The sequence below is a fragment of the Paroedura picta genome, chromosome 13, assembly GCF_049243985.1.
Source record: "Paroedura picta isolate Pp20150507F chromosome 13, Ppicta_v3.0, whole genome shotgun sequence".
In the NCBI taxonomy this organism is placed as follows: Eukaryota; Metazoa; Chordata; class Lepidosauria; order Squamata; family Gekkonidae; genus Paroedura; species Paroedura picta.
This window is the reverse complement of record NC_135381.1, coordinates 6,110,336-6,137,485: the sequence shown is the minus strand read 5'-3', so window position 1 is coordinate 6,137,485 and position 27,150 is coordinate 6,110,336. Positions and strand designations below refer to the sequence as shown.

Genomic DNA, 27,150 nt, shown 5'->3' with positions numbered 1-27,150 from the left:
CAGGACACTCACATCCCAATCGCTCATCCACTATCACCTGCCACCCCCTTGAGCCTTCCCAGAATCAGTCTCTCCATCACATGGCTATCCAACTGGGTCATCCAGTCCAACTCCATAAGCAGCAGCCGTATACCTTTGATGGATTCACTTTGCATTAGGAGACATCGCCTGTGGGATGTGCGCTATTCTCAAACCAGCCTCTTATCTTCCAGGGAAGGTGCATGCAGAAAGATGCCAGAGTTCATCAAGCTTGGCCAGGGGCCCACGAGAGCCACCCTCAGAATTAACACTGATCTCCAGATGAACCCGACCTGGATAAGACGCAAGTCCCACCTCATCAGGTCTCAGAAGATAAGAAGGGCCAGCCCTGGCTAGCATTTGGAAGAATGACCTCCCAGGAATAACAGGGTTGTGCCGCAGGTTATGGCAAACCACCTCCAAATGTCCCCTGGCTATGTTAGAAGAGCTGTGTTTTTTATACTCAGCTTTTCACTCCCCAAAGGGAGTCTCAAAACAGCTTCCCTTTCCCTTTCCCTTCCTCTCCCCACAACAGATGCCCTGTGACGTGAGGCTGAGAGAGCTCTAAGAGAACTACTTTGCGAGAACAGCTCTAAGAGAACTGTGACCAGCCCAAGGTCACCCAGTGGGCTGCGTGTGGAGGAGCGGGGAATCAACCCCAGTGGTCCAGATTAGACTCCGCTGCTCTTAACCACTACTTCACTACACGCACACGCCGTACGATAAATAAATCCAGATGGCAGAGATTAAATCTGCTCTCCTGGTGAAAACAGCTCTCCGGAGGATAGAATGTATTATCGCTGTTGTTGCTGTTAATATTATTTAGATTTATTGCGTGCCGCTCCCAGCAAGCTGGCCCGTGGCAGGTTACAAACAGTTCCCACGCATAAAATCCCAATTAAAACCACCATCATCAAAACACATAAAAATAGAACCCTACATGGCGTTAAATAAAACCCAGCCCAGACCGGTATGCCTGCCCAAAGGGATCGATCATGCAACAGGTGGCCACCATTAAAGCTGATCCAAAAAAATGATGCCAGATCTTCCTTGGAGGGGGGGGGGCATCAACTACCCCCTGCCTTGGCTTCAACCATAGACCTGGTGGAAAAGCTTCATCTTCCAGGCCCTGCAGAACTTACAGGCCCTTATGGCACCGCAGCCCAATAGGGTCCGTTCCCTCAACAAGAACTACATCCCCTAGTTTCCATAGCCCAATTTTGTTCGTGTTCCCCACCCCCACCATCAAATGGTTACACACTGAAGTGGAACGCTTCCTTACCCGCTGCACATCAGGCTGTCCTGGATGGTTTTTCCGCCGGCAGCTTCCGCCGCGATGTCACCTAGGTTTCAAGGAAGTTCAGGAAAGGGTTACGTTCAGCGTCCCTCTGCTCCAAAACTAAGTCAGAGTGTTTTTTTTCCCCTCAAATAAAGTTGTCTTGTTGCTCAAGGATGCTTGTGTGTTTTGTGGATTACATTGTCTTAGAGCAGGGGTAGTCAGCCTGTGGTCCTCCAGATGTCCATGGACTACAATTCCCATGAGCCCCTGCCAGCAAATGCTGGCAGGGGCTCATGGGAATTGTAGTCCATGGACATCTGGAGGACCACAGGCTGACTACCGCTGTCTTAGTCCACCTTCCGAAGCAGCCATTTCCTCCACAGGAACTGACGTCTGGAGATCGGTTGTAATCCCGGGAGATCTCCAGCTGTCACCTGCAGGCTGGCAACCCTAATTGCACAGGGGGGAGGGGGGGAATTGCCTCTTCCAAGGCAATTTCTGCTATGACAGATGAGGCGCATCTCGAAATGCAGAAAGCTCCAAGAACAGTTTCATGCAAAGGGGCACAGATCTCATCAACTCACAAATCAATGGAAAGCGAGGCAACTTTTGCATTCACTATTTTCTGCACGAAGCCCCCCTGAGTCATTTATTTTTTAAATTGGTCCTTTCATCTACACGCATGTCACTTTTCACAAGAAAAGTCTTTTCACAGGAGCAGGAAGGAGCTGGTGTCATCACAACAGCTTGGTGAGGTAGGCCGCCCTTGCTTCAATTTGACTCATGGAAGACCAAAGAAAGAGAAGGGATTTGCCCAAAGCTATTTGAGCAATTTATCGACTGAACTGGGATTTTGTATGTAAAAGAGGAGCAATTACATAAATGTGAACAGACATGCAAGGCTAAGGTACTAATTTTCCTCTCTGCGTCTCTGGGGGAAAAGGGGAGCAGTACCCCTAAGGGCAGATCTTCACTGGCTGCCAGCAAACATTCAGGTTTTGTCCCATTTCAGAAAGGGCTTGGACCTCTGGCTAGGGATATCAGTGGCAAAGAGGTCTCTCCTACTTCCTCCCTTTTGGACTGTTCCCCTGCTCAGAACTTTGATGCAGGCTGGCTCCTCAACCCCAAGAGATCTTGTCCTGGCATTTGGGACTGCAATAGCCTTCCTTCGTGAGCTTCTATGCCACCCCCTCCCCGTCTGGCCTCGGGGCAGTTCACACAATAAATGCCTTCCAAATAAAAAGCGTTACAATAATAGAATTACTGTAAAATGCAGTTGTAAAGCCCTAGCCACCCACCCGCCTGCCCTCTTAGCGCATCTGCCAGCTACCCTAGACTGGAGATGATACCAATAAAATAAATAAATGGGGGAGCCAGGAAGGGAGGGAGATGGAGGGAGGCCCATGAAAACTTAGTACTGCCATGGTCTCAATCATAGGCCTGGAGGAACAGTAACTTTTACACGATCTGTAGAACTTGGGACAGCTCCGTCAGGGTCCGGATCTCAACTGGCAACTCAGGTTCTAGCCGAGACCAGGCGCATGTCCTTGCGGCTAGCGATTCTCCTCCTTTGTCTTTACCAAAGCATGGCCTGAATTCTACCGCAGTAACCATACTGTGCCAAACCAAATGACTTCTCCTTAAATGGTAAAGCTGTTCCCAGGAAGGGGGAGGAGACAGTGCCTGGTGACGTCACAGGTATCCAGCCAATCGCTAGGCTGCACAATCACATCGGCTTCAGATCTCTGAGGGACTGTGGCTCAGTGCTGGAGAATGTGCTCGGCATGCAGAAGATCCCCAGCATCTCCAAATAAAAGGGCCAGGCGGTGAGTGATGGGAAAGACCTCTGCCTACGACCCTGGAGAGCTGCTCCCGATCTGGGTAGACAATACTGAATTTCATGCACCAATGGACTCATTTATTGGAGTATGCAAGATTTGCAGTGTGCATGATTGAGCAGAATATAAAGAGTGTCCTGCAGGGGGCGTTGGAGGAAATGTGTATTTAGCATAGTTAAGTCAGGAATGTCCTGATTTTTTTTTTTCAAATTATCTCCTCCAGTGTCCTTGTCAGCTCTTGGGAGTCTTCCTGCTCCTTTGAACACACTTTCTCCCTGCTTGCCTCCATAACAGAGTAAACATAACAGACAGACGGCCGGGAGCCATTCTCTCTTTCTACACACAGTTTGATTCTCTTCTCAATCAAACGTTTTGATTCTTTTAAGCAGCCTGGTGCTCGGAACCCTTGCGTATTGAAAGCCTGCCAATTTGATTCGGTATAAGGCAGGGTCACATGCTCACGACGCCACCCCCAGCTCCATGCTCAAGAGAAGACCAATTTGGACATGCAAGAAAGCATGGCGATGCTGAATTTCGAGGGCCCCCAATCTCCATCAGCGAGCCTTTGCTGGACTCAAATGCTGCTCAATCTCTGCTTTAGAGGGTGGGGGGAGATCAGGAAAAGCCATGGCTTACTAGAGAACTGGGCTGGCACCATGACGAAGTCTTCGATGTCACAGGAGGAGTTCTTGCTGCTGCTGCCCGCCGACTCCTTCGACCCATGCAGGAAGCCGGGAGAATCCTGGGTCGGGGAGGCCAATGTCTTCTCCTGCAGGTGATGCATCTCTGCTAGGGACTGCGGGAAGGAAGGGAGAAGCAGACTGAAAAACGCACACAACCTCGGAAGCGGCTCACACATCACTCTGCCGGCTCCGCTGAGTTAAGATGCCTAAAACTCTCCGTATGTCCAGATGCCACCAGCACATCTAAGAAACAGCTGCTTCTTTCAAGAAGGGTTTGATATATATATAATTGTTCTGCCTTGGAGTTTTGCCATTGTGTTGCTTTGGGAGTATTCTTGGTGCTTTCTTTTATATATATTATACTAGGGGCAAAGTCCGTTGCATTCAGGAATACAATGGATGCCACCCCAAAAATAAAAAAGGAATACAATGGGTGCTAGATTGGGGTGGGGGTGGAAGAACTCTGGCCCCTCCCTCCCCCCAGGACCTGGAAAGGCTGCAGGCTGGAGACCCTGGGCAGGGAATTCACTGGCAGGGGCAGCTCTCATGCAGCAGGGATCTGCAGCCTTGGAGGGAAGTGGAAGCAAGAGGGGGGTGTTCAGGGGTGAGGGATGGAAGGCGATTTGCTGGTTGCTGACAGACAGGCAAGCCGGTTGAAGGAGGAACAGGCGCTCTTAACCACTTCTAGCCTTCCAACCTTCTCATAACTGTCCTAAGAACCGTCCTAATTTAGAGAGCTAGGTGGCTGTTGGCTGGTCAGCGAGCACCAAGATGGAACGAGTTACCACCAGTCATTAGGAACGGCAACGAGACACTCAAACAATGGGGAAGGACCACCAAGAGACAACTGTTATACTTACAGGGGGAGATGCTAAGTGGGAGGTGGAAGAGCTGCTGGAGGAACTCCCGGAGGCCGAGCTTGGGTAAGAAGGCATTGGTACAGAAGCAGCTGCAGGTAACAGGGGAAAAGGGAAAGGTCGTATTTGTCAGGGTCGTCAACTGCTGGATTAGGAAGGTTTCCATGGCTTCCTCAAGACCAACCGATTCACCTCAGAGGCCAGGAGACGCCATTGGGTGGAAGGGAGGAAAGAAATTAAACTTCTCGGTATTGTGAAAGGCGCCATTTTCCCTCAGTAAGCGTTTAAGTGGGGCTAATGTTCTGCCCACTGAAGCCAGTTTTCATGAGGAGAACTGGTTCCCATAGATCAGTGGTTCTCAACCTGGGGGTCGGGACCCCTTAAGGCAGGGGTAGTCAAACTGCGGCCCTCCAGATGTCCATGGACTACAATTCCCTGGGAATTGTAGTTCATGGACATCTGGAGGGCCGCAATTTGACTACCCCTGCCTTAAGGGGTCGAACGACCCTTTCACAGGGGTTGCGGCAGGGCGAGCAGCTTGGCCAGGGAGGCACCATCCACACAACAGCCTTGTGGGGTAGATCAAGATAGAGCATTTGTCTGTCTGGAAAAGAGCGAGATGGGCATGGTGGGACAAGAGGCAGAACTGAACTGAGAAACCCACAAAAAAAACATTTATATACAATCATGAACAATGGATCTTCACACCATTGGTCAGTTTGGGTATCATTTCTGCGAAAGAACACTTGCATCATTTTATGGTTGGGGGTCACCACCACAGGAGAAACTGCATTAAAGGGTTGCAGCTTTAGGAAGGTTGAGAACCACCGACATAGATCCTGTTGTGCATTAAACCACAGCGTGGGGAACATCTGAAGCTCCCAAGTATAACACAGGCTTAGATAGTAAGTCTTCCTTGATGAAGAAGAGCTGGGGGCTTTTAGACCTCACTTTTCACCGCCTGAAGGAGCCCCAAAGCGGCTTACAAACACCTCTCCCTTCCTCTCCCCACAACAGAGACCTTGTGAAGTAGGTGAAACTGAGAGAGCTCTCCTCTGCGAGAACAGCCCTAAGAGGACTGTGACTAGCACAAGGACTGTGACTAGCTGGCTGGCTGAGGAATCAAACACAGTTCTCCAGATAAGAGTCTGCCGCTCTTCACCACTAAACCACACTGGCTCTCTGTCCATGAATGAAGCTAAGGCCACGATGGCCAAACCTTATGGATAGCCATCCCTACAGCCACACCTGGGGGATTCACAGAATCAGGGCCAGGTGATCATGGGAACACAGGAGGAAGAATGAGTCAGGTAGGGCAAAGGAAGGAGAACATGGAAAGAGACTATAATGGGATTCCACCTGAGCCCCAGAGCAAATAAGAGGAGAAACCAGGCAAAGGGACAGCTAGCAAAGGAAAAGAAGAGTTCCAACAGGTATCGCTCACCTGGATACCTCAGGGCACTGTACAGGTGCTGATATTCATTCTGGGCAACATACAAATTCCTTCAAGAGAAGATTCTGCCTCAAACAAGGGTGCAACGAATATTAACTCAAACTCTTATAAACCTCCAAGGTGCAACGAATATTAACCAAAACTCTTAGATACTTCAAACAAAGGTGCAATGAATATGAACCCAAACTCTTATACGCTGACAGCTTCTAACCTGAGGTTGGTTTTGTGAATCTCATAGGCTGCTGAAGGTAGCTTAACGCTGTTCTGACACCCTGGGTTGTTATTCAGAGTTTGTTTTAATAAAGATCATTTTTTTATGTTGTTAGGAGTTCTGATTTTTTTTATTTTTAACAATTTGCCTGGGGTTTTAATTTGTGAAGCTGCCCCAGGTGGGAACCTTAAAAAGGTGAACATATAAATGGCCAAAATGATTCAATAGAGTTTTCCACCCCACCCAAAACCACCCGCGGAATTCGTTGCGAGCACGGAAACCTTTCCCTGTGAAAATGTTTTAGGCAGCACAGAAATCTTTCCCTGTGAAAATGTTTTAGGCAGCTCATGGCATTGCTGATTGTGCCTTTCATGCTGTAGTGAGGTCATTGTTCTTAAACACACAGTCCAGTTTCGCTACATTATTGGCGGTTTAAATAATATCAACCTTATTTGCATTGTTTTCCATTGCAATGCACGGCCTCCTTGGCATTGTTTTAAATTACGCGATCTGCCTTTTAGTCACAACAAGGCCAAGCTCAAAAGGAAGGAAACAACTAAGGAAGTTCCTGCCCTGGCTGGGAATAATCTAAAGGTGCCACAATTTGTTTCTGCTCCTGTCCAATCCCAACATGCAACAGGGACTAATTTAAAAGGGGAACCTTCCTTAAAGAGCCAGAACGGGTCTTGCCCACCGTTCGCTGGCAGGGGCTCATGGGAATTGTAGTCCATGGACATCTGGAGGGCCGCAGTTTGACTACCCCTGCTTTAGGGCTTTGATGGTTAATACCAAAACCTTGAACCGGATCTGGTCTCCAATCTGGAGCCAATGCAATCAGGAGAGCACTGGTGTCTAACCCCTTGGCATATCATGCCCAATCTAATCGTGCCTGCTATTGTCATTCACCCGCCATTGTCGTTTGCTAGCTAATGACACTTCCCAAAATATAGGACAGGTGGGCTCGCATTCTATTTGCACCTGGAGAAGCGAGCAGTGGCTCCTTCAGAGATTTCGTCAGTTTGGAAGGCGCTCCTGGCCTCTCGGCTCTTTTCTGCTGCTACTGACCGACTAACCCGGCTCCTCCATCCTGATCCTTCTTTTTACAGCCTGGCTCCCGCTGACTGCGTTTACAACTCTCCTCGTATTATTTTATTCCCCCCCTCGTATTATTTTATTCTTGTTTGCCAGCAGCTCTTACATCTAATGGCCCAGGCTGAGATAATCAGATCTCAGGAGCTAAGTAAGGTTGGAAATTCGATGGGAAACCGTCAAGGAAGCTCTGGTGGGCTTCACAGAGGTCAGCCATGGCAAGTAGGTGCTCAACATTTCTTCGCTTGAAAATGCCACAGGGGCCTCATAAGTTGACACTTTGTTCTTCTGCTGCTTTTGTCCCTTTCATCGGCTCTGGTTTCAGCTCAGCGCTTCACTTCTTAATGCGAAGTGCGGCTTCAAGGTTGGGTTTTGGGGTAGCTGTTTTTGTAAAGGACGGGCAGTCAACGGATAAAAGAGCACAGAATCCTAGAGTGGGAAGAGGCCATGAAGCCATCTCGTCCAGCTCCCTGCTCAATGCAGGATCAGTCTCCAGGATAAAGATCAGCTTCTGCTTGAAGACGGCCAGTGAGGGGGAGCTCCCCACCTCCTCAGGCAGCCCATTCCACTGCTGAATGACTTTGATGGTGAAAATTTTGTTCCTGATTTCTTGCCATTCTGCATATAGTTTAAAGTCATTACTGGGGGTCTTGTCCCCTGTTGTCAACAGGAACCACTCTCCACCCTCCTCTAAATGACAAGCATTCATATACAGAGAGGGTAATCATGTCCCCTTTCAACCTCCTCTTCTCCAGGCTGAACATTCCCAAGTCCCTCAGCCTTTCCTCCCAGGGCTTGGTCCCCAGGCCCCAGATCATCCTCGTCGTTCTCCTCTGCTCCCTCTCCATTTTGTCCCGTCCTTTTTGAAGTGAGGCCTCCAAAGGCATCGCCATGTTTGTCTGTAGGAGCAAAATAAAAAAAGGATCCCAGTGGTGCCTTAAAAACTAACAAAATTTATCCCAGCGTAGGTTTTTGTGAGTCAGAACGGAACTTAATCAGAGCCATGCACGGAATTGGCTTTATTAGCTCTTCGAAGTGCCTCTTGGCTTCTGTATTATTTTGGGTCTTGATTGGTTATGAATGAAAATCTAAAGCAAAGGACTTCAATTTGCATTTCCTCTCGGCTTGCCTGGTTCATTAATCCACCTACATTTGGAATCGTCTGTATAATCCTTGCAAAGAAGCATAAGGAGATGCTGAAGTCAGATCCCTGCCTCGTTTTCCTCCACAGAGAAGATAAAACCAGAATCGAGCTTCACTCACAGTCTTTTAGGGGACTGCCTGTGTGCAAGAAGTAGGAGATTTATGGCTGGAAAAATAGGAACATACAGGAACCCAACTTGGGAAGACCCATCATGGCAGATCTCAGAAACCTAGCAGGGTCCGCGCTGCTTAGTACTTGGATGGGAGACCACTAAGGAAATCCAGGCTTGCCATGCAGGGGCAGGCAATGACAAATCACCTCTGTTCATCAACGCCTCAAGACCCCTGCATGGTCACTATATGTCTGCTGATACTTGATAAAATTTTCCTCCACCACACAAACCAAGGGTCTCTTTCCCCTCTCTACACAAAGTTCGTTGTGAACACACAGTCATTAAAAAGGTTGTGTTCAGACTTTCTCAACCAGGGTTTCATGAAACCCCGGGGTTTTTTGATGGGCCTGGAAGGGTTTCCCAAATGAGTGTGAGTTAATTAATGTTATCTATCTATCTGTCTGTCTGTCCGTCCGTCCGTCCGTCCATCCATCTTGTTAAACATTTATCGGGTGATATGACCATATATGGCCATGTCGACTCGCCCACCCTTCCCAAAATGCCCAATGATGGGCCTGGAGGGGGCAGGGAGGGGAGGGGCTATGCTTTCCAACCCTATTCTACACGATTGCACCCCTTCTGGGGTTCTGCAAAGCCTGAAGTATGTCTCACGGGTTTCTTAAAGGTAAAATAGTTGAGAAAGACTGCTCCATGAGAAAGAAAAAATAAGCACATCTACGCCAATAATACATCTGCTGAATTTATTATTATTATTATAACGGCACACATGGGTTATTCCCATACAAAAAGAAACATGCTTCCATTGTCAATAAATAGAATAAATAATTTGTAAATAAATAAATAAACAAACAAACAAACAAACAAACAAACAAACAAATAAATAAATAAATACAATATACGTCCAAGGATACAAAATAAAGATACAAATTGAGACATGCAAAGAGGACATCACATTCCCAGAGGATGAAATGGAAGAACCCGAGAATACAAATTGGTAGCAAAAAAAGAAAGATGCTGTGTTGGATTAGAAATTACTGCCTGATGAGGTAAGAGAGAGAATAGATAAAACGGAACAGAGGTAGACCGGGTTGTGGTGGAAAATGTCGTGATGGATAGAATAGTGTCTTGATCCTTCACCTATGTGAAAACGAATACGTGAAACTTGCCGATACAGAATCAGATCCTTGTTTCTGTTGAAATATGCAAGAGTGCATGGTTCAAGAGGATATAAAGAATTTCCTGCAGGGGGGCTTCTGGGGAGATGTATGGGCAGCATATTTCGCTTAGGAACTTAACCTTAGGAACTTTTTCAAACAATCTCCTGTGTCCTGATTGGCTCTATTGGAGACTTCCTGCTCCTTTGAGCACACTTCCTCCCTGCTTGCCTCCTAAATAGACGGCATGAACAGAACAGTTAGATAGTCAAGACTCTCTCTCTCTCTCTCTCTCCCCCCCTCTCTCTTCCTATACAGAATAGATTTTCTTCTTGAGAAAACTATTTTCTCATCTTAAGCAGCCTGGTACTTCGCCCCTCTTTGCAAATTTAAACGCTGACAACAGGTGCATGGAGCTTAGTACTGTCTTATCTTGACCGAGAGCATCTCTAACGTCCGTCTCAAGCACGGGGTCTTTCCTAGTCTTGCCATTACAGGTCTTTTTGACTGGAAATACCAGGGAGCCAAACCTAAGACTCTTCTGCACAGGATCCATCGCTGACCTATGGCACCTCCCAGTTCGCTCCAAAACAGGAGCATTGGAACCAAGGAACGGTGATGAGCAAGCACTTCCGGACTGCCTTAAGGAAGACTGATTTAGGCCAAGAAGAGGTTTGCCCTTCTTCCATCCCTTGTCCTCCATCTGTGGGCATCAAGAGGCCTGAAGGCGAAAACATTTCTTTGAAATGGCTTTCTTACAGCTCATAGAATCATAGAGTTGAAAGGGGCCAAACCGGCCATCGAGTCCAACCTCCTGCTCAACGCAGGATCAACCGGAAGCATCCAGCCGCTGCTTGAAGACTGCCAGTGACTGTCTTTTCTCCTTTTCTAAGGGTCGACTCACGCAAACAGCAGTGAGGTGGTCAGCCCACTCCTCTGAGAAATCTGGGGACTCGCCATGCTACTCTCTCTTTTGCCGGGGTCTCCTTAGTGGGATGGTGAGCAAAACTCCACTAGATGTTCCTGGCTGTGTCCTTGCTCGCCTCTCCTCCAAGTCACTGCCCATCCTATGGCCTTTTGGGAAGAACCATATCCAAGATAACTGGGCACTGAAGCAACTGTCAGAGGATGGACCTCAGGACCGCACAAAGGGTCTCCCTTACGTAGGTCCAAAGGAGGAAAACAGGAAGCCTTTCATCATCCAGGTTCCTATTTTTATTTGAGAAGTTTCATGAGCAACACGCGATGCTTCACACCCAGACACAGGACCTCCGTGGACCAGCAAGCGGTTTCGTTAAGGCCGTTGGACGTGGGCGTTCTGCGGGTCCAGCATCCCAGGGCAGCAGAGCAGAAGATGCTGGAGATGATGGGAGAATGAGAGGAACCCTTCTTTGCCTTCCTCGATCCTGTGGCCTTGGTGGGGTTGCCCCATGCGGTGGCCCTGAGGACGCTGGCAAGGAAGGGAACGGAGGCCAAGTCAAGAAAATCCTCTCGGGCTTTCGTGAAGATCCTTGTTGGGTGGTGCACGGCTTCCACAACGCCGGCGCAGATGGGAGGGTCGCCGCTGGTGGTTGCGGGGCTGTCTGAGAAGAAGGCCGACGCTGAGATGATCCCCCCTGTCTGGCAAGCGGCTCCGATTTCGAGGACACCCGTTTCCAAAAGGGCACGGCTGTTGGGGCAGGAGGTTGCGCCCCTTTCTGAGCGTCCTTCAGCCGACAGAAGCCTTTCCGTCTTCTCGAATGCCCCTGCCTTGGGGGGCTTGAAGGCCATACTGTCGCTGAAGGTGACGGGCGGGAAGGCTTGGAGGCGGCCCTAAACCAGGAGAACATTTTTCTGCCCGCAGGGGGGTTACCTAAGTACAGGTAAGGGGGGAGGGAGCGGAATTTAAAATTTTGCACCAAAGGTGAAGTCACCAACTCCTGCTTGGAAGCCACGGAGGCACAAATCCTAAATTTGCCTGGAGGTTCTCGTGTTAGATCACCGTAAGTATGTGATGTAAGCATGTCTGAAGTAAATCAAGTGAAAGCGTGTTGCCTATTGTCTGATAAATGACTAAGGAGATAAGACATTGGCGGGTGATACAGATACAATCAGTAGGTAGGAGTGGGAGAAATTTCAAACATTCAGACCATTGTGAGACACGGGCTCCCGTTACAAGGAGACTGAACTCTTCCCTTTGCATGTAGCTTTACTATTTATCTTCCAGCTTCACTGTAGTGCTGCCATCCTCCAGGTAGGGAACACAGAGTTCCCAAGTCACTGTACACCAAACAATACACTTTCAATGTATTTTTCAAAATATTTTTCAAAGGGGGACCAGTTTCAAAGTAGTCTAGCCTACATCTCCTCAGAACATACTGGAGACATAGGCTACGCCACTTTGTAACTGGTCTGCCTTGGAAAAATATTTTGAAAAATACATTAAAAGAGTACTGTTTACTCTAAAGCCAGTGTCTCTCTCTCCCAATGTCTCTGGTGTTCCGGCCTCACTTCTGGGAGCTCCTCCTCCCTCCCGAAAAGCTCCCTCCATCCCCGGTCAGCAGCATCAAAGGATATGGCAACCCTAGCCTCTCCAGTGAATGAGTACGCCAGGCAGAAAAAGAGGTTTACATCAAAACCCGCAAAAGAAGAAATGGACAGTGCAAAAGATTACATTGAGAAGTGCCGTATACATAGGTCACAAGGACGATGCCCTCAGAAAACACTAGAATCAATACAACAGAGTGCCAAAATAGTTCTTCTCCGTAGCGGTTGCAAAATCAGCCGCAGGATACATAACCCAAAACAGGTGTGTTTGCTAACACTGTACAACGGGACACGCTGCACTCCACTGCATTGTGGAATGGCCTGTGAAGGCATGCGAAGGATACACTGCAAAATCACCAACTTTGCTTCCAACTCATTCGTGAACAAAACTGCAGGGGACAGAGGGTCTAAAAGTTGGACGCGACCATGCAGGGCAGGGGGTCACCAGCCCTTTTTGAAATCCTGATATAGGGTGATGGGTGCGGCCCCAAATTGCTCTCGCAGAAGGTGGAGCCAGCCACAAAAACAGCTGTTGCGGCTTTCTACCCGTCGCAGGGTAAAAAGCCTTGGCAGCTGATTTTCGAGCAGCATTTTAAAATATCTCCACAGCCTATTAGATCTCCAGTGGCCAGTAAGAATACTTGGCAGATGACAACAGGAAGAAGAACTGGGGTTCTGTTCCCCACTTTTTACTACCCGATGGAGTCTCAAAGTGGTTTACAATCGTCTTCCCTTATTCTTTCCACAACAGACACCCTGTGAGGTAGATAGGGCTGAGAGAGCTCTAACAGAACTGTGACAGGCCCCAGGTCACCCAGCTGGCTGCATGTGGCGAACTGGGGAATCGAGTCCGGTTCTCCAGATGAGGCGGCCGCTCTTAAGCTCTCCACCAAGAAAGAGTTGGCTTTTATACCTCGCTTTTCACTACCCGAAGGAGTCTCAAAGTGGCATACAATCGCTTTCCCTTCCTCTCCTCACAACAGACACCCGGTGAGGTAGGTGGGGCTGAGAGAGCTGAGAGAGAACAGCCCTAACACGACTGTGACTAGCTCAAGGTCACCCACCTGGCTGCACGTCAAGGAGCAGGGAAGCAAACCTGGCTTGCCAAATTAGACTCCACCGCTCTCAACCACGACGCCAAGGCGTTCATAGGTGCCATGTCACCCACAGGTACTGTCACCCTGCTCAGTACTGGAAATCCAAATGCAACAAATGGTTATCGAAACTCAGCCTGAAGACGAGGAAAAGCGAGCTTCCCAGCCCTTCCCAGCTCTTACCACTAGAGATTTCCAGGGGTAGCCCAGCCGCTGCCTCTTCTTCTTACAGAACTCACACTCGGTTTGCAAGCGATTTGCATCACGTGAATAAACGTAACAAAACAAGAATGAAAGAAATGGACTTACATTTTTTCATAGAGGCACTTGCATCCAAGAAAGGGTGGTGGAAGAATTCATCTGGAGGAGAAAAAATTATTTACTTATTTGATTTAGAGACCATCCCATTCTATTCAGTATCTCGGGGCAGTTAGCGTCATGCAAAAACCCGACAAACATTACTACAATATTCATTTAAAACAAATTCAGTTTTAAGTTAGCTTAAAAATGCTCCGGGAAATCCCCAATAAAGGCATAAGCCATTTACGTTCCCGTTCCGGTGGTGGGGAGGTAAGGCCTCAACCCTATGCCATTAGCCTGATCCATTGTCCTGATCCAACATGGCTTCTCTTATGTTCTGAAGAGGAGAGGCCCATGAGTGGCTCATAGCCCCAATGCATAGCTGGAACACTCTGTCTGGCGCAGGGATGCTCTGTCTTCTTGGTGCTTGGGGGGCCACAGTGGGAGGGCTTCTGGAGTTCTGGCCCTGCTGTTGGATCTCCTGATGGCCACTGGGCTTCAGCCACGCGTGACACAGAGTGTTGGACTAGATGGGCCATTGGCCTGACCCAACATGGCTCCTCTGATGTTGTTCGGATTCTGCAATGGAGCTTTTTTCCCTCCAGCTTGGGAAATTCCTGAAAATTTGGGGCGGGGGAGTGGCTGGGGAGAGTAGAGTTTGGAGAGGGATCGTAGCAGGAGATGATGGTGTCACTCTAGGATGTCCACTTATCCCAGACTCTGTGCTATACCATAGGGTCCACCCTCTGAAGCTGCCGTTTCCAGCAGCAGAACTGATCTCTGTAGTCTGGAAATCAGGGATCGTTCTGGGGAAGACTCCAGGCCCCACCTTTGAGGTTGATCGCCCTGCTCCAGACATCTTTGGCAGACTGGGAAACCCACAGCTGGTTGAGAAGAGTTAAACCTACTCATCCAAGGCATTACCAGGCCACCCTGTTGGCAAAATTAATCCCTACGGCTAGGGGCAAGCCTGCCCTGGTTTCGTTAAAACACAAACAGGTTGCTAACTGGAAAAAATAGTGCATGATTACAACCAAGATTGGGTCATGGACGCTTTGGCCAGATGCTCAGGGTGGGGGAAAGGGGAGGGGGATGTTAGGACGGTTTCAGTGGCAGCTATAATCCGAAAGAATAACAGACTGCAAGCCAATTAGGATCAAGCAGCTGGACACCATAATGTCAAAGAGGATTCGGTCAGCGGGGTGTTGTGCTTAACTGAAGGACAGGCTGAATGGCCTTGAACGTTCTCGAGCCTGCCCCAAAATACAGTTCTCGACTGGGAAACACCTGGAGATTCAGGGAATGGAGTTTGGGGAGGGCAGGGGCCTCAGCAGGGTCTAGTGTCATAGATTCTCCCCTCCAGAGCAGCCATTTTCCCCAGGGGAATCCATCCCCATCAATAGGAGATCAGTCTTAAAAGCAAGGTGCTAACTACAGATTGACGACTCCAGGTTGGGAGCTCCTGGGAGATCTGAGTCGAAGAACCTGAGGAGGGTGGAGATTGGGGAGGGAAGGGACTTCGACAGGGTACGATGCCATTGAGTCCAAAGCTGCTGTTTTCCCCAGGGGAACTGATCTCTGTCACCTAGAGATCAACTGTCAAGCCAGGCGATCTCCAGGCGGCACTGGGAGACGCCAACGAGACATATAAACAAGACAGGCAGTAAAAGGAATTATTCCCAAAAAGGGGGGAATATTGGGAAGAGCTAGCAATAAGTGGAGTCTCTCATCTACTGCATGTATTAATAAACACTGAATCACAAAGATTATCCATGATATATGCAACATAATTGAGTGTGAGAACTTCCGACGATGTGTTGAACGTTCCAAAGCCTCCAGGCAGAGCCCCGCCCACTCCTGGAGGGTTTGGAACGTTCAAGACGCAACCTCCCCAACCTTTGCAGGCAAAGCTTTGTCTGTGAGGGCAGGGGGGTATTTAAAGGGAGTGCATTGTCCTGTTACAGCTGATCATAATAGCCACAGGGGGGTCATTGAAAGCAGTGGTAGTCAAACTGCGGCCCTCCAGATGTCCATGGACTACAATTCCCATGAGCCCCTGCCAGCAAATGCTGGCAGGGGCTCATGGGAATTGTAGTCCATGGACATCTGGAGGGCCGCAGTTTGACTACCCCTGACTGAAAAGGAGCGCAGACACCCTAAAGCCCATTGTATTTTTCGTGCATTGGCCTTCCCTGCTAGTAACATAATAACAGTCATCCAAAGCTCAAAGTCCATCAACTCCCAAACAGGTCTTCTCACTGCAGGAAAAGCCTTCACATGATTTGCTCAATGCAATGAGACCGAGCAGCACGTTTTAAAATATTCTTAGGCAAAGCTGTGGTCCACCAGATTAGTATGATGAGGAGAAGACGTTTTGTGAGTTCTACTTGGCCTTGGATGAAGATATACAAACAGAAAAACATACCCGGGAGTGCTGTCAGGCCTAACGGCTCTTATCTTTGTGACATTTCAGTTTGTTCCAGCTGAAATTGGCATCATGACCCCATGGAAACTTTCCACCAGGCGAGGAAAAGATAATCTGCATTGAGTCAACCTGGTGACGGCTTTTCCTGCGGTAAATGGACTTATTTGGGAGTCAATGGACGTTGAGTTTTTGACTCCTGTTCTTGCGTGGTTGTGTATCGTCTTTGTGATTCAGTGTGTTTATTGACACATGCTAAATATGAGTCTCCACTTATTGTTAGCTCTTCAAAGTCTTTCCCCCTTTTGGGGACTGTATAGTACCACTAGGAGACTAGCAAGCTAGACCAAAGCTTAGAGAGTGTATGTAACCTTCTAACTCAGGGTCCGCCCAGAGTGTCCTTCCGGTCTGCCCTGCATCAATAAGGTCATGTACCTCGCACAGTCATGTACCAGCAAGTATCACGTAACTTCAGATCATTTAGTGTGATGTTACACAAGATAAGGCCCATCTGAAGATGAACCTCATAATTCAGGGACAGCAGAAAATGCGTAACCTCTTTTTGATTATGGTCAACGTAGTTCGGTGGGAAAAGAATGAGCTACGAATGAGGAAACCTTTGAGGCTGAGATGGACGGAGAGGCATAGTCTCGCTTCAACTGTGCCCTGAGGCCACGGCGGGCGGGTATACGATCTGCAGGTGCAGGCAGGAGAAACGCTTACCAAAGTCCATGCGATCTTTGTGATTTCGCTGCAGGAGTCCGAGGAGCAGCTGTCTCAAGTGGCTGGAGGTCTCTCTGGGGATGCTTTAAAAACAAGGCAGGGGAAAAGAAGAAAATGGTCATTAACTTATGTTTCTGTATTGGTTTTTTAGACTGGGAAGCACAAACCTACAGAATGCCCTCCCGAGAAAAGCTCAACGCCGGAGAAGATGCAACCGAATCTGTTTTGGACAAAATCCCTGAGTGGCAGTCGCATCAGATCAGTTACCACAGGGATCCCCAGCATGGTGTAATGGTTAAGAGCGACAGCCTCTAATCGGGTGAACCGGGTTTGATTCCCCACTCCTCCTCCGCATGCAGCCAGCTGGGAGACCACGGGCCGCTGTGTGAGACAGGATGCTGGACTAGACGCGCCACTGGACCAACCCAGCAGTGCCCTTCTTAAGATCTCACACAAACAGATCTCAAGTTTTATAAACACTGATGCCCCAAGACCCCTGCTGGCTTTTAGGGCGTAGCAAGAGTTTGTTTACAGGCAAAACAACATTTTTACCTCCAGCCAGAGGCAGCCCTGCTTGGAGCTGCATCAAACGGAAGGTCCCAGGAGCAATTAGGAGATTCAGAACGGGAGGCTGGCTGATCTACCCCCCCCCCACCGACCTCAGTCATTCCCAAAGTTCCAATAGTTGAAACCAAAGTCAGATTTCTGAGTGTGAGCCTAACCAGCAAATCCCCCAAGGGAGGGAGATGGCTTGTTTCAGTATATTTTCTCCTACTGCGCATGCACGATCTCCCACTGCTGCTCAGGAACGGTAAATACAGGGCTGGGCAGAGATGGCCGTACATTACCAGGAGGATTACACACCCCCTTCCTGGGGGTGTATCTGTGATTCTCCCCCTCCTCCCCCAACTTAGACAGGACCAGCTGGATCGGAAGCGGGGGATCACGGATTTGTTTTTAAGGCTCCAGTGAGTTTCAGCGCAAGGCTGAAATTTCATCGCGACAAGCGGTTAAAAGGAGGTTTTAAATTCGGCAAATGACTCAAACCGTACGTCAGCAAACGCTCTTGGCTTTGGGCGCTCAGCTCCACGAATGCCGGCCACACAGGTGTGAAGGCACGCCTGCCTTTAGCTGCTTTTAATTAAAGGGCCCTGCCCACAGTTCACGGCGAGGAAACCAGGTAAACCTCGTTGCCCGCCTTCGGGAGAAGGGCGGGGAAAATCCTGCCCACGCGGACTTGGCTCCGTTTTTAAAAGCACTCTGGAGAGGCCAGAAATGGCCAAACAAGAAAGACTCTCCTACCAACCTCAAGACCCAGTCGTGACATTTCTCGAAGACGGAGAAGGGGAAAATACCCAGGCTGGCAGAGCCTGTAGATATTTCTGCCCAGGCAGAGCAGGGTCACTACCTCTCTGCCTGCCAGGCTTCTCCGCTTCTGCCCAGTGGGGTCAGGCGAGGTAAAAGGGCAGTCGCCCTGCGCCAACCCGGTCCCTCCCAGTTCCCATGCCTCATGCAGACGGGCAGGGCTCCGTCTCTTGTAGGCCTGACCGCCTTCCCCAGTTTTGCTCGGCAATGCAGACATAAACAACGGCTTGCCAAGAGTTCCCAGTCCTGCGGTGTTTTCCGCTTTTGTCTTTTCCTCCCAGTGAACCCTCCAGCTAAGGACACAGGCAGAGGGGGGGTAGGAGAGGGGGAAGGCCACACGCAATTAAAAGAGACTACCTTTTCAGAGCCTGCCAGGAGCAGCTGCACCTGGCTGCTCTCAAGAGACCTTTAAAACTCTCTAGTTAGGAAGAAGGAATTGGAAGGCCTCTCACAGGCCGTGCCTAGAATCCGGCTAGCAGCGGCGAGCATCAAGGCTTTCGCCCAGACGGTGGGGCCAAAAAGGAAAATTGCCAGCCGATGCTCACGGGACGGGCAGCGTTGCCGACCCATGGAATGTTAGAGGAAGCACGAGGCGGTTCCTTAAATGCTGCATGCTCTCTCAATGCACAGCTGGCCTGCAATTCGGGAGGCAGTGGCCCTCGGGGATCCCGATGGAATTTCAGATCACCCTGCCCACTGCACTTCGGATGGCAGCTGGCCACAGAGGTGTCGGACGCTCCCAAACCAGGGCAGAAGGTCCCCCCCCCCCACTTTGCAAAATGGCAACTGAGTTTTTGGCAAAGCAAGCTGCAATGGGATGGGGGGGAGCAGTTATTCATTCTTCCTCCTCCTCGAGAGGAGACAGGGTAGATCAGCAGCTGTAAAGGACAGGAGCCCTCAGAAACCCCAAACCACCATCGAAAGACTCCAAAACCACGTAAAGGGGCAAATGGCAGTCCGAAAAGTGTCACAATCCAATATGGGGAATCTAGTAGTAATCATAGAATCACAGACTTGGAAGGGACCTCCAGGGTCATCTAGTCCAACCCCCTGCAAAATGCAGGAAACCCATAACTGCCTGTCCCCTAGATGAGCCCCGACCACTCCCGGCTCCCATCCCCATGGGCTCCAGGTATTTCCCTAGCGAGAACTGGCAACACTAAGCAATGCACTGCTCAAACAGGGGAGCCTGTGGCCCTCCCAGAGTCTCATGGGGACCCCCATCAAGAGCTGGACCTGCCCCTTCCCTCCACCAGCAGGGGTAGTCACACTGTGGTCCTCCAGATGTCCATGGACTACAATTCCCATGAGCCCCTGCCAGCGAACGCTGGCAGGGGCTCATGGGAATTGTAGTCCATGGACATCTGGAGGGCCACAGGTTGACTACCCCTGCACTAAAATCACCAGATCTCCACTCCTTCAACATTGTTCCTCCAGGCCTCGCCACTCCGGCAAGAAGAAAAACACCCAAACGCCTGCGCATTTGTTTGGGGCGATGAAGCGGTTCTCTTTCAACGCCGGATAATCAAAACAGCAAACCGACCCAGCTCCCGGCCAAGGGCTTCCCCACCTCGGAATGGCATCCAACCGGGTCAGCAAAACAGCCGCTTCTAAAAACAACGCAGAACTTCAACGGTGGGGAGAAACTGCGTCCGCGGAGGATGTGCCACTAAAAAGGGGAAGTGGCATACCGAAAGGGGAAGTGGAGTCCCTCAAGAGGGGCACCACTAAAACAGCATCCCCCCCATCTCATATGCTGTCCCCCCATGCAATTCTTCTCTTCCCCATACATCTTAGAACAGCCATTTTCTCCAAGGGAATCGGTCCCTGTTGTGTAGAGATCAGCTGCAATTCCAGGAGATCTCCAGGCCCTGCCTGGAGGTTGGCAGCCCTGAAAGAAACCAGGAGGGCAGTGTCTGCTAATTGGCTGCAAGCCAAGGTGAGGAGAAAGGGTTAACGTCGCCTCTCTCCTTTCTGCACTGCCGCTCCAGCCCTGCCCCCTTGCAGTCTGTAAAAAAATGTATTTAAAGAACTGTGGAACTCCCCGCCGCATGAAGTCCTGCTCCAATGCAAGATCCGGGAGGCACCCGTGCTCAGCACAGATTGGCCTGGGTTTGTCCCTGTAGCTGGTTTGTCCTCCCTCCTTAACTGGGGCACAGTGAAGGGACCTTGCTTCAAAACACACAACCAGTTATCCGTGGCATAGGAAGGCAAGCTCATGTGTAATATAGAACGTGTTGTCCCCGGTCAGGATTGTAAACCAAGGTTTAACCTAAGCCCAAGATGCCCGCTTATGCAGGCAATTCCAGAATCGGGGAGACCCAGGTTCGAATCTCTGTTCTGCCATGGGAGTCTTGCTGGGTGAGTCACACACTCTCAGTTCAACCCGCACAATAGCTAAGGTCGTCCTAGGAAACCCTGTATTGTTCTGCCCTCGGAAGCCTGCCCGGTGAGTCCAAAACCCACGGGGCCGTTAAAAAAAACAGCCTCAGGGTTTCACAGAACCCCGGTTGAGACAGCTTGACCTACTTCTGTGTGTGTGTGTGGGGGGGGGGAGAACAATGCTAAGTGGAGATGACAGCCTTTGGCTGGTCCGGTCTGACCTTGGCGTCTGGTGTCACCCAACCCTCCTTCCTCCACTCCTTTTTAAAAAAACATGCAGAGACCGGGTTTCTTACGCTTCGAGACAAGGTCATGTCGGGTAACCGAGCTCCAGCTAGCCTGCGGGCACCGTCTTTCCTGGCGAAGGCGCAGGGAGGCCGGTTGCCAAGTTATTTCGAAACATGCCAAGGCGAAAGCACGAGGGGACAGGTGTGCAAGCAACTGGGGTGCGCAGGGGTGGGGTGGGGTGGGGCAGCGCGGAGGGGGGTGGGGAGAACGGCAGCGTCGGAAGAATGCTTACTTGGGCATCAGCATCTTGTTTTTCTCGTAGAAGAGACGAAGGTCTTGCGGGCTGCTGGCCTAAGGGAGGGGAGGGGAGAGAAAAAGACACGCTGTCAACAAGGGCAGAGAACCGCCTGGAATCCCCGCTTGGGCTTTCGATCCTCGGCGACTCCTTGATCCCCCCCCCAAATAAAACCAGATGTACCAATTCCTCCATTTGTGTAAGCTGCATGCCCCTGAATTTTTTTTTATTTATTTTTATTTATTTATTTGTTGATTTGTATACCACCACTCTCAGAGACTCACAGCGGCTTACAAAAAAATGATCAAACACAGAATCCTTAAAATCCTCCGCACATAAAACACATTGAAGATGACTATTAGTTGGAGTTAAGCCCCCTGTCTACGCCTACCACCCCTGTCCAGCTAGCAGTCCGGAGCGCTTTCCTTGACCACTGTGCAATATAGAGCATTGTACTCTCAAAAGCATATGCCCCCCCCCCCCATCTTGTTGGTCCCTGAGGTGTTACTAGACACGTAACCTAGCTCTTTGACTACAGACTGACACAGCTAATCTCCTGGCATGACTTATTTCATCTCAGTCATGGCTTTCTTCCTAGAAGTTCTGGGATGGTTTCCTTCTGCCTTCACAACAACCCTGCCAGGTAGGCTAGGCAACGAGACCATATGGGTGCATCTCAGCATGCCAAATAAGCTGGACCCACGGTGGGTGCTTGTTCCCTCTAGAGCAGGGGTAGTCAAACTGCGGCCCTCCAGATGTCCATGGACTACAATTCCCAGGAGCCCCTGCCAGCGTTCGCTGGCAGGGGCTCCTGGGAATTGTAGTCCATGGACATCCGGAGGGCCGCAGTTTGACTACCCCTGCTCTAGAGAGCCTGGCTTCCTTCTACATAAACCATGTCAGTGATTGGCGTATTGATCAGCCAACCAAAACATGGCTTGGCCGTCTGTTAGGCCTACTCTTCAGAAGGACTGTCATTTGTTTTTTTTAAAGCCACAGACACAATTCTCTATTGAACTGGTCCTGCCGGCTTAAAGGCTTATATTGCAGACAAAGATAAGCGAGGGCAAAGCACATGTGCAAACAGACCAAATCCTCTGCTCCGGCAACAGACGGGAGACTCGTCCCGTAACAACAATCACAAATGTTTCTTTAAACGTTCAGCTGGCAGGCCTAAGTCACAACCGTCTGTTGTCTCAACGCACTCCCGTCACCCTTTGCCAAAAGAGACAGGAGTGGAAGCCCAAAGTACTGAAGCCCTGACGATCATGATAGCCGGCAGCTCAGTTTGGATGATCCTCTACGATTCGGAACAGAGCGAGACGCCGTGAGCCTGGATCCCCTCCCTGGTCTCCCAACAGGCACCCATTCTCTCTCCATTTCGAGACTCAGGCGCCAGAGTTTCCTAAAGCTTTGTGCAGCTGGAGTTGGTGCCGAACGCCGAGCCACGGTTTGCCGATCCTCGTCCAAAAGCGGTTCGAGAGTGAGGCTGATAGACTTATCTTCCGCGAATCTGTCTAAGCGCCATGTGAAGCTGTTTATTCCAGCGGCCAGCACTCCGTCCTCCGGCAGTGAATTCCACAGCTGACTCCCTCTCTGTGTAATGAAGTATTTCCTTCTGCCCCTGCGGAACCTACTGCCCATCAGTCAGAGTAATTGCCTGCCTGTAAGCTAGAGCAACATGACTGCGACGCTATTAATTAACAAACATTCGAATTAGGGTGGGGGGGGGGGGAGAGACTGTTTCTTTCAAGGGGAATCAAATTAACAACCCAACAGCCTTCGGCCAATCTGTTTATAGGGATTATAGATCCCATTAATCTCCTTCCTCTCGCAGCTTCTGTGATTTTCATGGCCGGCCACCGTTAGTGGCACAAAAAGCCGAGCCCGGCATCAATGTCTGGCAAATGGGGACTGCGTCTTTCGGCAGCTACAATTCAGGCTGGGAGGGGGGGAATTTCGTCAGTAAAAAAGGGAGCTGCGAGGAGCTGAAATATTCCACAAAACTTCCCCCTTTGCACACTATTTTGTCCAGTTTTGCTTCTGTCCCTCTGTGGTTCTGGTCAGCAGCTTTTGTATTAATTAATTGTATTAATTTTAAAAAGGGGGGGTCTGATCCGAATGGGATATGTGATCCAAGCCAATCAGGGATCACACAGGCAGAGTGAGGACGTTGCAGTTCCACACGGCCAATCAGAGGGGAACAGGTGACATCACCCAGCGGAACGAAAGCGAGAATGAAACTCGCTCTCCCTCTGAATGGGAGAACAGTTTTTTGCAACCTTTCAACACTCCCCCCACCCCTTATCATCACCTCCTGGAGTTTAAAAGCTTCCCTCCCTTCCCACCCCGCCTCCAAGGCACCCAGCTCCCCCTTCAACATCACAATCTTAATGTTACCGTTCAGGAAAAGGAAATTTCAACGTCTACAAAAAATAAAAGATCTCCCGGGATTTCCAGCCTGAGCATCCCAGTTAACCGAGTGCCACAGGAAGCTGGTCAACACCAACATTTGACTTCCTAGGTACATTTAGAAGCATCACTTCTCGTTCATCAGACTGGAAAAACGCTCCAGCCGGTGACATCTACGCTGCAGGGAGAAAGGACCATCCTCCTACCTATGGCCCAGGTTTTCAAAAAGTCCGACACACCTTTGAGGTATGTTTGAAAGGCCATGGCACCTCACCGCCTTGCTAGTTCGATCTTTGAGCGTGCAGGCTGTACCGGCCGGACGCTACCATAAGAATATTGGACGACTCAAGTGGGATCGAATGCAAAGGCCCCATTTCGAGAGCTGAGTGTCTATATCCCATTACACTGGGGGAATGCGGGGGGAGTAGGAGTGGCAGCCAGGCCTCTCTCCAGGTTCTTCCTGGAGACCCAAGCTATTTTGGACAAGGCTTCTGCAGAACTGCTTACTAGGCACCGGCCAATACGTAGAAAACACACACTCGAAAGCGTAATGCGATAATTACGAATACACAGACGTCTGCCCTAAAGGCCCAGAGGGCACCGTGGGACAGCCAAAGCTGGAAAACCTGGGCCAGGTGGTAAAAATGAGATAGCGTGATGAAGGGAATCTGGTATCTACGAGTTTCTCCCCTAGAGCTGAATGCATACAACTGCCTTCGTGCAGAACTAGACTGCCAGTTCATCAAAGCCAATGGTTCCTTTCCCTCTGCCCTGTCTTTCTGCCTTGCTTAAATACCACCTTGCCCAGAGCCAGGCTCTGCTAACTAGGAGCCGTTACGCAAACCAAGCAAGTATTTTCGAGATATGCCACTTTGCATGCCTTTTCTTCTTTTGGCTTTGGCTCACGGCCTTGTTTGCATCTCAGTTTGCAAGGGCTGTGATCACTCCTCGTTGGCGGCACCTTCCACAGATATTCTTCCCCCCCACCCCTTTAGTCTAAGCAGCACTCCGGCCTTTATTTCCCTGTCGTCTCCCAACAGAGACTGTTTACACAACGGATGGGCGCTCCGCTCAGAGCCTTCTGTTTTCGCTGCTACCCTGTGCACGTCAGCCAGCCCAGTCAGGGATGGAATTTAAAAGCAAAGCAAAGAAGGATCAACAGGGAGGGAACGCCCTTTTCCGAAAGTGTGTAATGAAACCCGCTATAAACAATAATCTCGATACTAAGGCACAATCCTAGTACATTAAGCACATTTAATCTCATATAGATTTCAGCCACTGAAATAAATGGAATTTCAAAGCACCAAGCCATCCGAGTGTTTTTAGAAAGCGGGCAAAGCCAGGGAGGTCTTTTACCCAGAAAGGCTTCTGATTGGTCTTTGGAGATTTGATTGGCTGCGCAGCCATCAAATGACACTGTTTCAGCTACAGCTGCCACCACGGTATAAGAAGCTAGGCTGTGGCAGCCATTTTGTGGCTGAATCCGCTTCCTGCGGCAGCCATTTTGTGATCACCCTTCTTTTTATTTACTTGTTTGTTTGTTCACTGTATTTCTAGCCCGCCCTTCCCTGAAGGGTCAGGGTGAGTTACAACCTAGAATGTTCACAAACATTTAAAAGATGACTCTCTTAAACTTTAAAATCCTTAAAAATACAATTTCCTAAAGTTACCAAAATTACTTTGCGCAACACCACACCCTTGTTGAGAAGGAGGGGGCCAGAGTCTGAGAATATGAGGGTTTTTAGGTTTTATTCTAAGCCACCATGAACCGGCCGATCTGGGGAGTGGCAGTCAACAAATACAAATCTTCTAAACAAAGAAACAAAGAAATATCATTTCTCCGATGAGGTTTAATTGGGTGGATTTGGACAGGGAGGCCAGCGAAAATTCTGATGTTACTGCAAGGCCTCAGCCATAGGCCCAGTGGAACAGGTCTCTCTTACATGCCCTGCGGAACTGCTTGACGTCCCGTAAGGTCCCGCTTTCATTAGTCAAAGTGTTCCACCAGGCAGGGGGCCAAAGGTGAAAAGGCAGAACCAAATTTGATTTCTTTGGGAACTTGAGCAGATTTAGTTCGCTCAACCTAACTCTTCTTTGTAGTGTTGCCCAGAATGGCTGGCCTGCCTTCAGACTGCAGGTGGGGGATCCTGTTTCTCACCTCTGACAATTCTCTTTGAGTGCGGAATTAGCACAGCAGGGCAACATGTCCACATTTCTCCTTGATGTGCTAATTTTTATTGGCTGGGACATGGTTGGACTTGGTTGGACCTAGGAGTGCCGCGCATGCACGTTTGCGGTTGCGCATGGCGCAAACGCACATGTGCGACCCGGCCTGGTGTTTGGGGACCACCGGACAAGATGACCCTGAAGGTCCCTTCCAGCTCTATGATTGTAGGATTCTAGCCCAGCAAGGGGCATTCAAGGGAACTGTGAGGCAAAGGTGGTTTGTTATGGCCTTCCCTCTGCAGAGTTTTCCCTGGGGGTGGAGCCTGGGGAGGGCGGGGTTTAACGCCAGAGACTCCACCTTCCAAAGAGGCCATTTTCTCCTGCAGAACTGATCTCTGCAGCCTGGGGATCAGTTGTAATCCCAGGAGATCTCCAGGTGTGACAACCTTAGGCAGCACTGAGCCATTCTAGGGGGGACGCAACAGGCTTAGCGGTGCGCTAGGCCTCACTGCCAGATCTTGTCATCCATCTCTTGTTTTTTTTTTCCCTCAGATCAGTTTTGAATTCGTCTGGACGGATCTGAACATCCTTATTCACCATCCAAAGGCATCCCTGACCGAAGACAACATCTCCACTGTTGGCTTTTCTGAAAAGAGGACGAAAGAGCTGCCGTTGTGTGTCAACATGGCTTGACTATTTGCATTAAAACTGACTCTACCTGTATTTATTGCCCGGTATTCATAATATTTGCTTAAGAAGGTCTTTGAAGAACAAATGTTATCAGCAACAGTGCTACAGGCTCTATGACTCATTTTCCTTCTTAGTTAACATAAATGCTGCTGCAGCATCTTAAAGAAAATTCTCACGATCAGAAAAAGATGAAGAGGAGCTGTTTTTTTTTATAGCCCGCTTTTTTCACTACCTGAGGGACTTCCAATGCAGCTTGAAATCACCTTCCATCCCTCTCCATACAACAGACATCCTGTGAGGTAGGTAGGGCTGAGAGAGCTCTGAGAGAACTGCTCTGCCAGAACAGCTCTGCTAGAACTTTGAGTGACCCAAGATGCATGTGCTTAAGCACAATGAAACTCACCTGGAATGGAGCTTTTCCTGTCAGACACTGGTAAATAATAGTGCCGATGCTCCACAGATCTGCTTTGGCGTCGTAGTGTTGGGACATAATGACTTCTGGGGCCTGCAATAGGGAAAAGAGAACACCCATTTTTGTTTCAGGTCTCAGCTTCTGAATTACCCCCCTCGCTTCTTGGCAGATGCTGAAGGAACCCGGTTGCCTCCCCTCCACACGCTCACCAACCCACACCCCCTCCGAAAGTAAGCGCACGACACCAGCCAAGATTTTACAAAAGGGAGATTACCG

General features: G+C 49.6%; 1 protein-coding gene across 2 annotated transcripts in view; it reads right to left on the bottom strand.

The window, feature by feature from the left end:
* ULK1 (unc-51 like autophagy activating kinase 1) overlaps positions 1-27,150 on the bottom strand; it is a 74,916-nt gene that overhangs the window by 20,008 nt on the left and 27,758 nt on the right. For both annotated transcript variants that reach the window (XM_077307259.1, XM_077307260.1), the window contains 7 exons: positions 26,866-26,967; positions 21,192-21,250; positions 16,925-17,007; positions 13,789-13,839; positions 4,679-4,767; positions 3,772-3,931; positions 1,301-1,361 (listed from right to left, as the gene is read on the bottom strand). In XM_077307259.1, the coding sequence (XP_077163374.1) occupies positions 1,301-1,361; positions 3,772-3,931; positions 4,679-4,767; positions 13,789-13,839; positions 16,925-17,007; positions 21,192-21,250; positions 26,866-26,967 (605 nt within the window). The remainder of the gene's footprint in view (positions 1-1,300; positions 1,362-3,771; positions 3,932-4,678; positions 4,768-13,788; positions 13,840-16,924; positions 17,008-21,191; positions 21,251-26,865; positions 26,968-27,150) is intronic.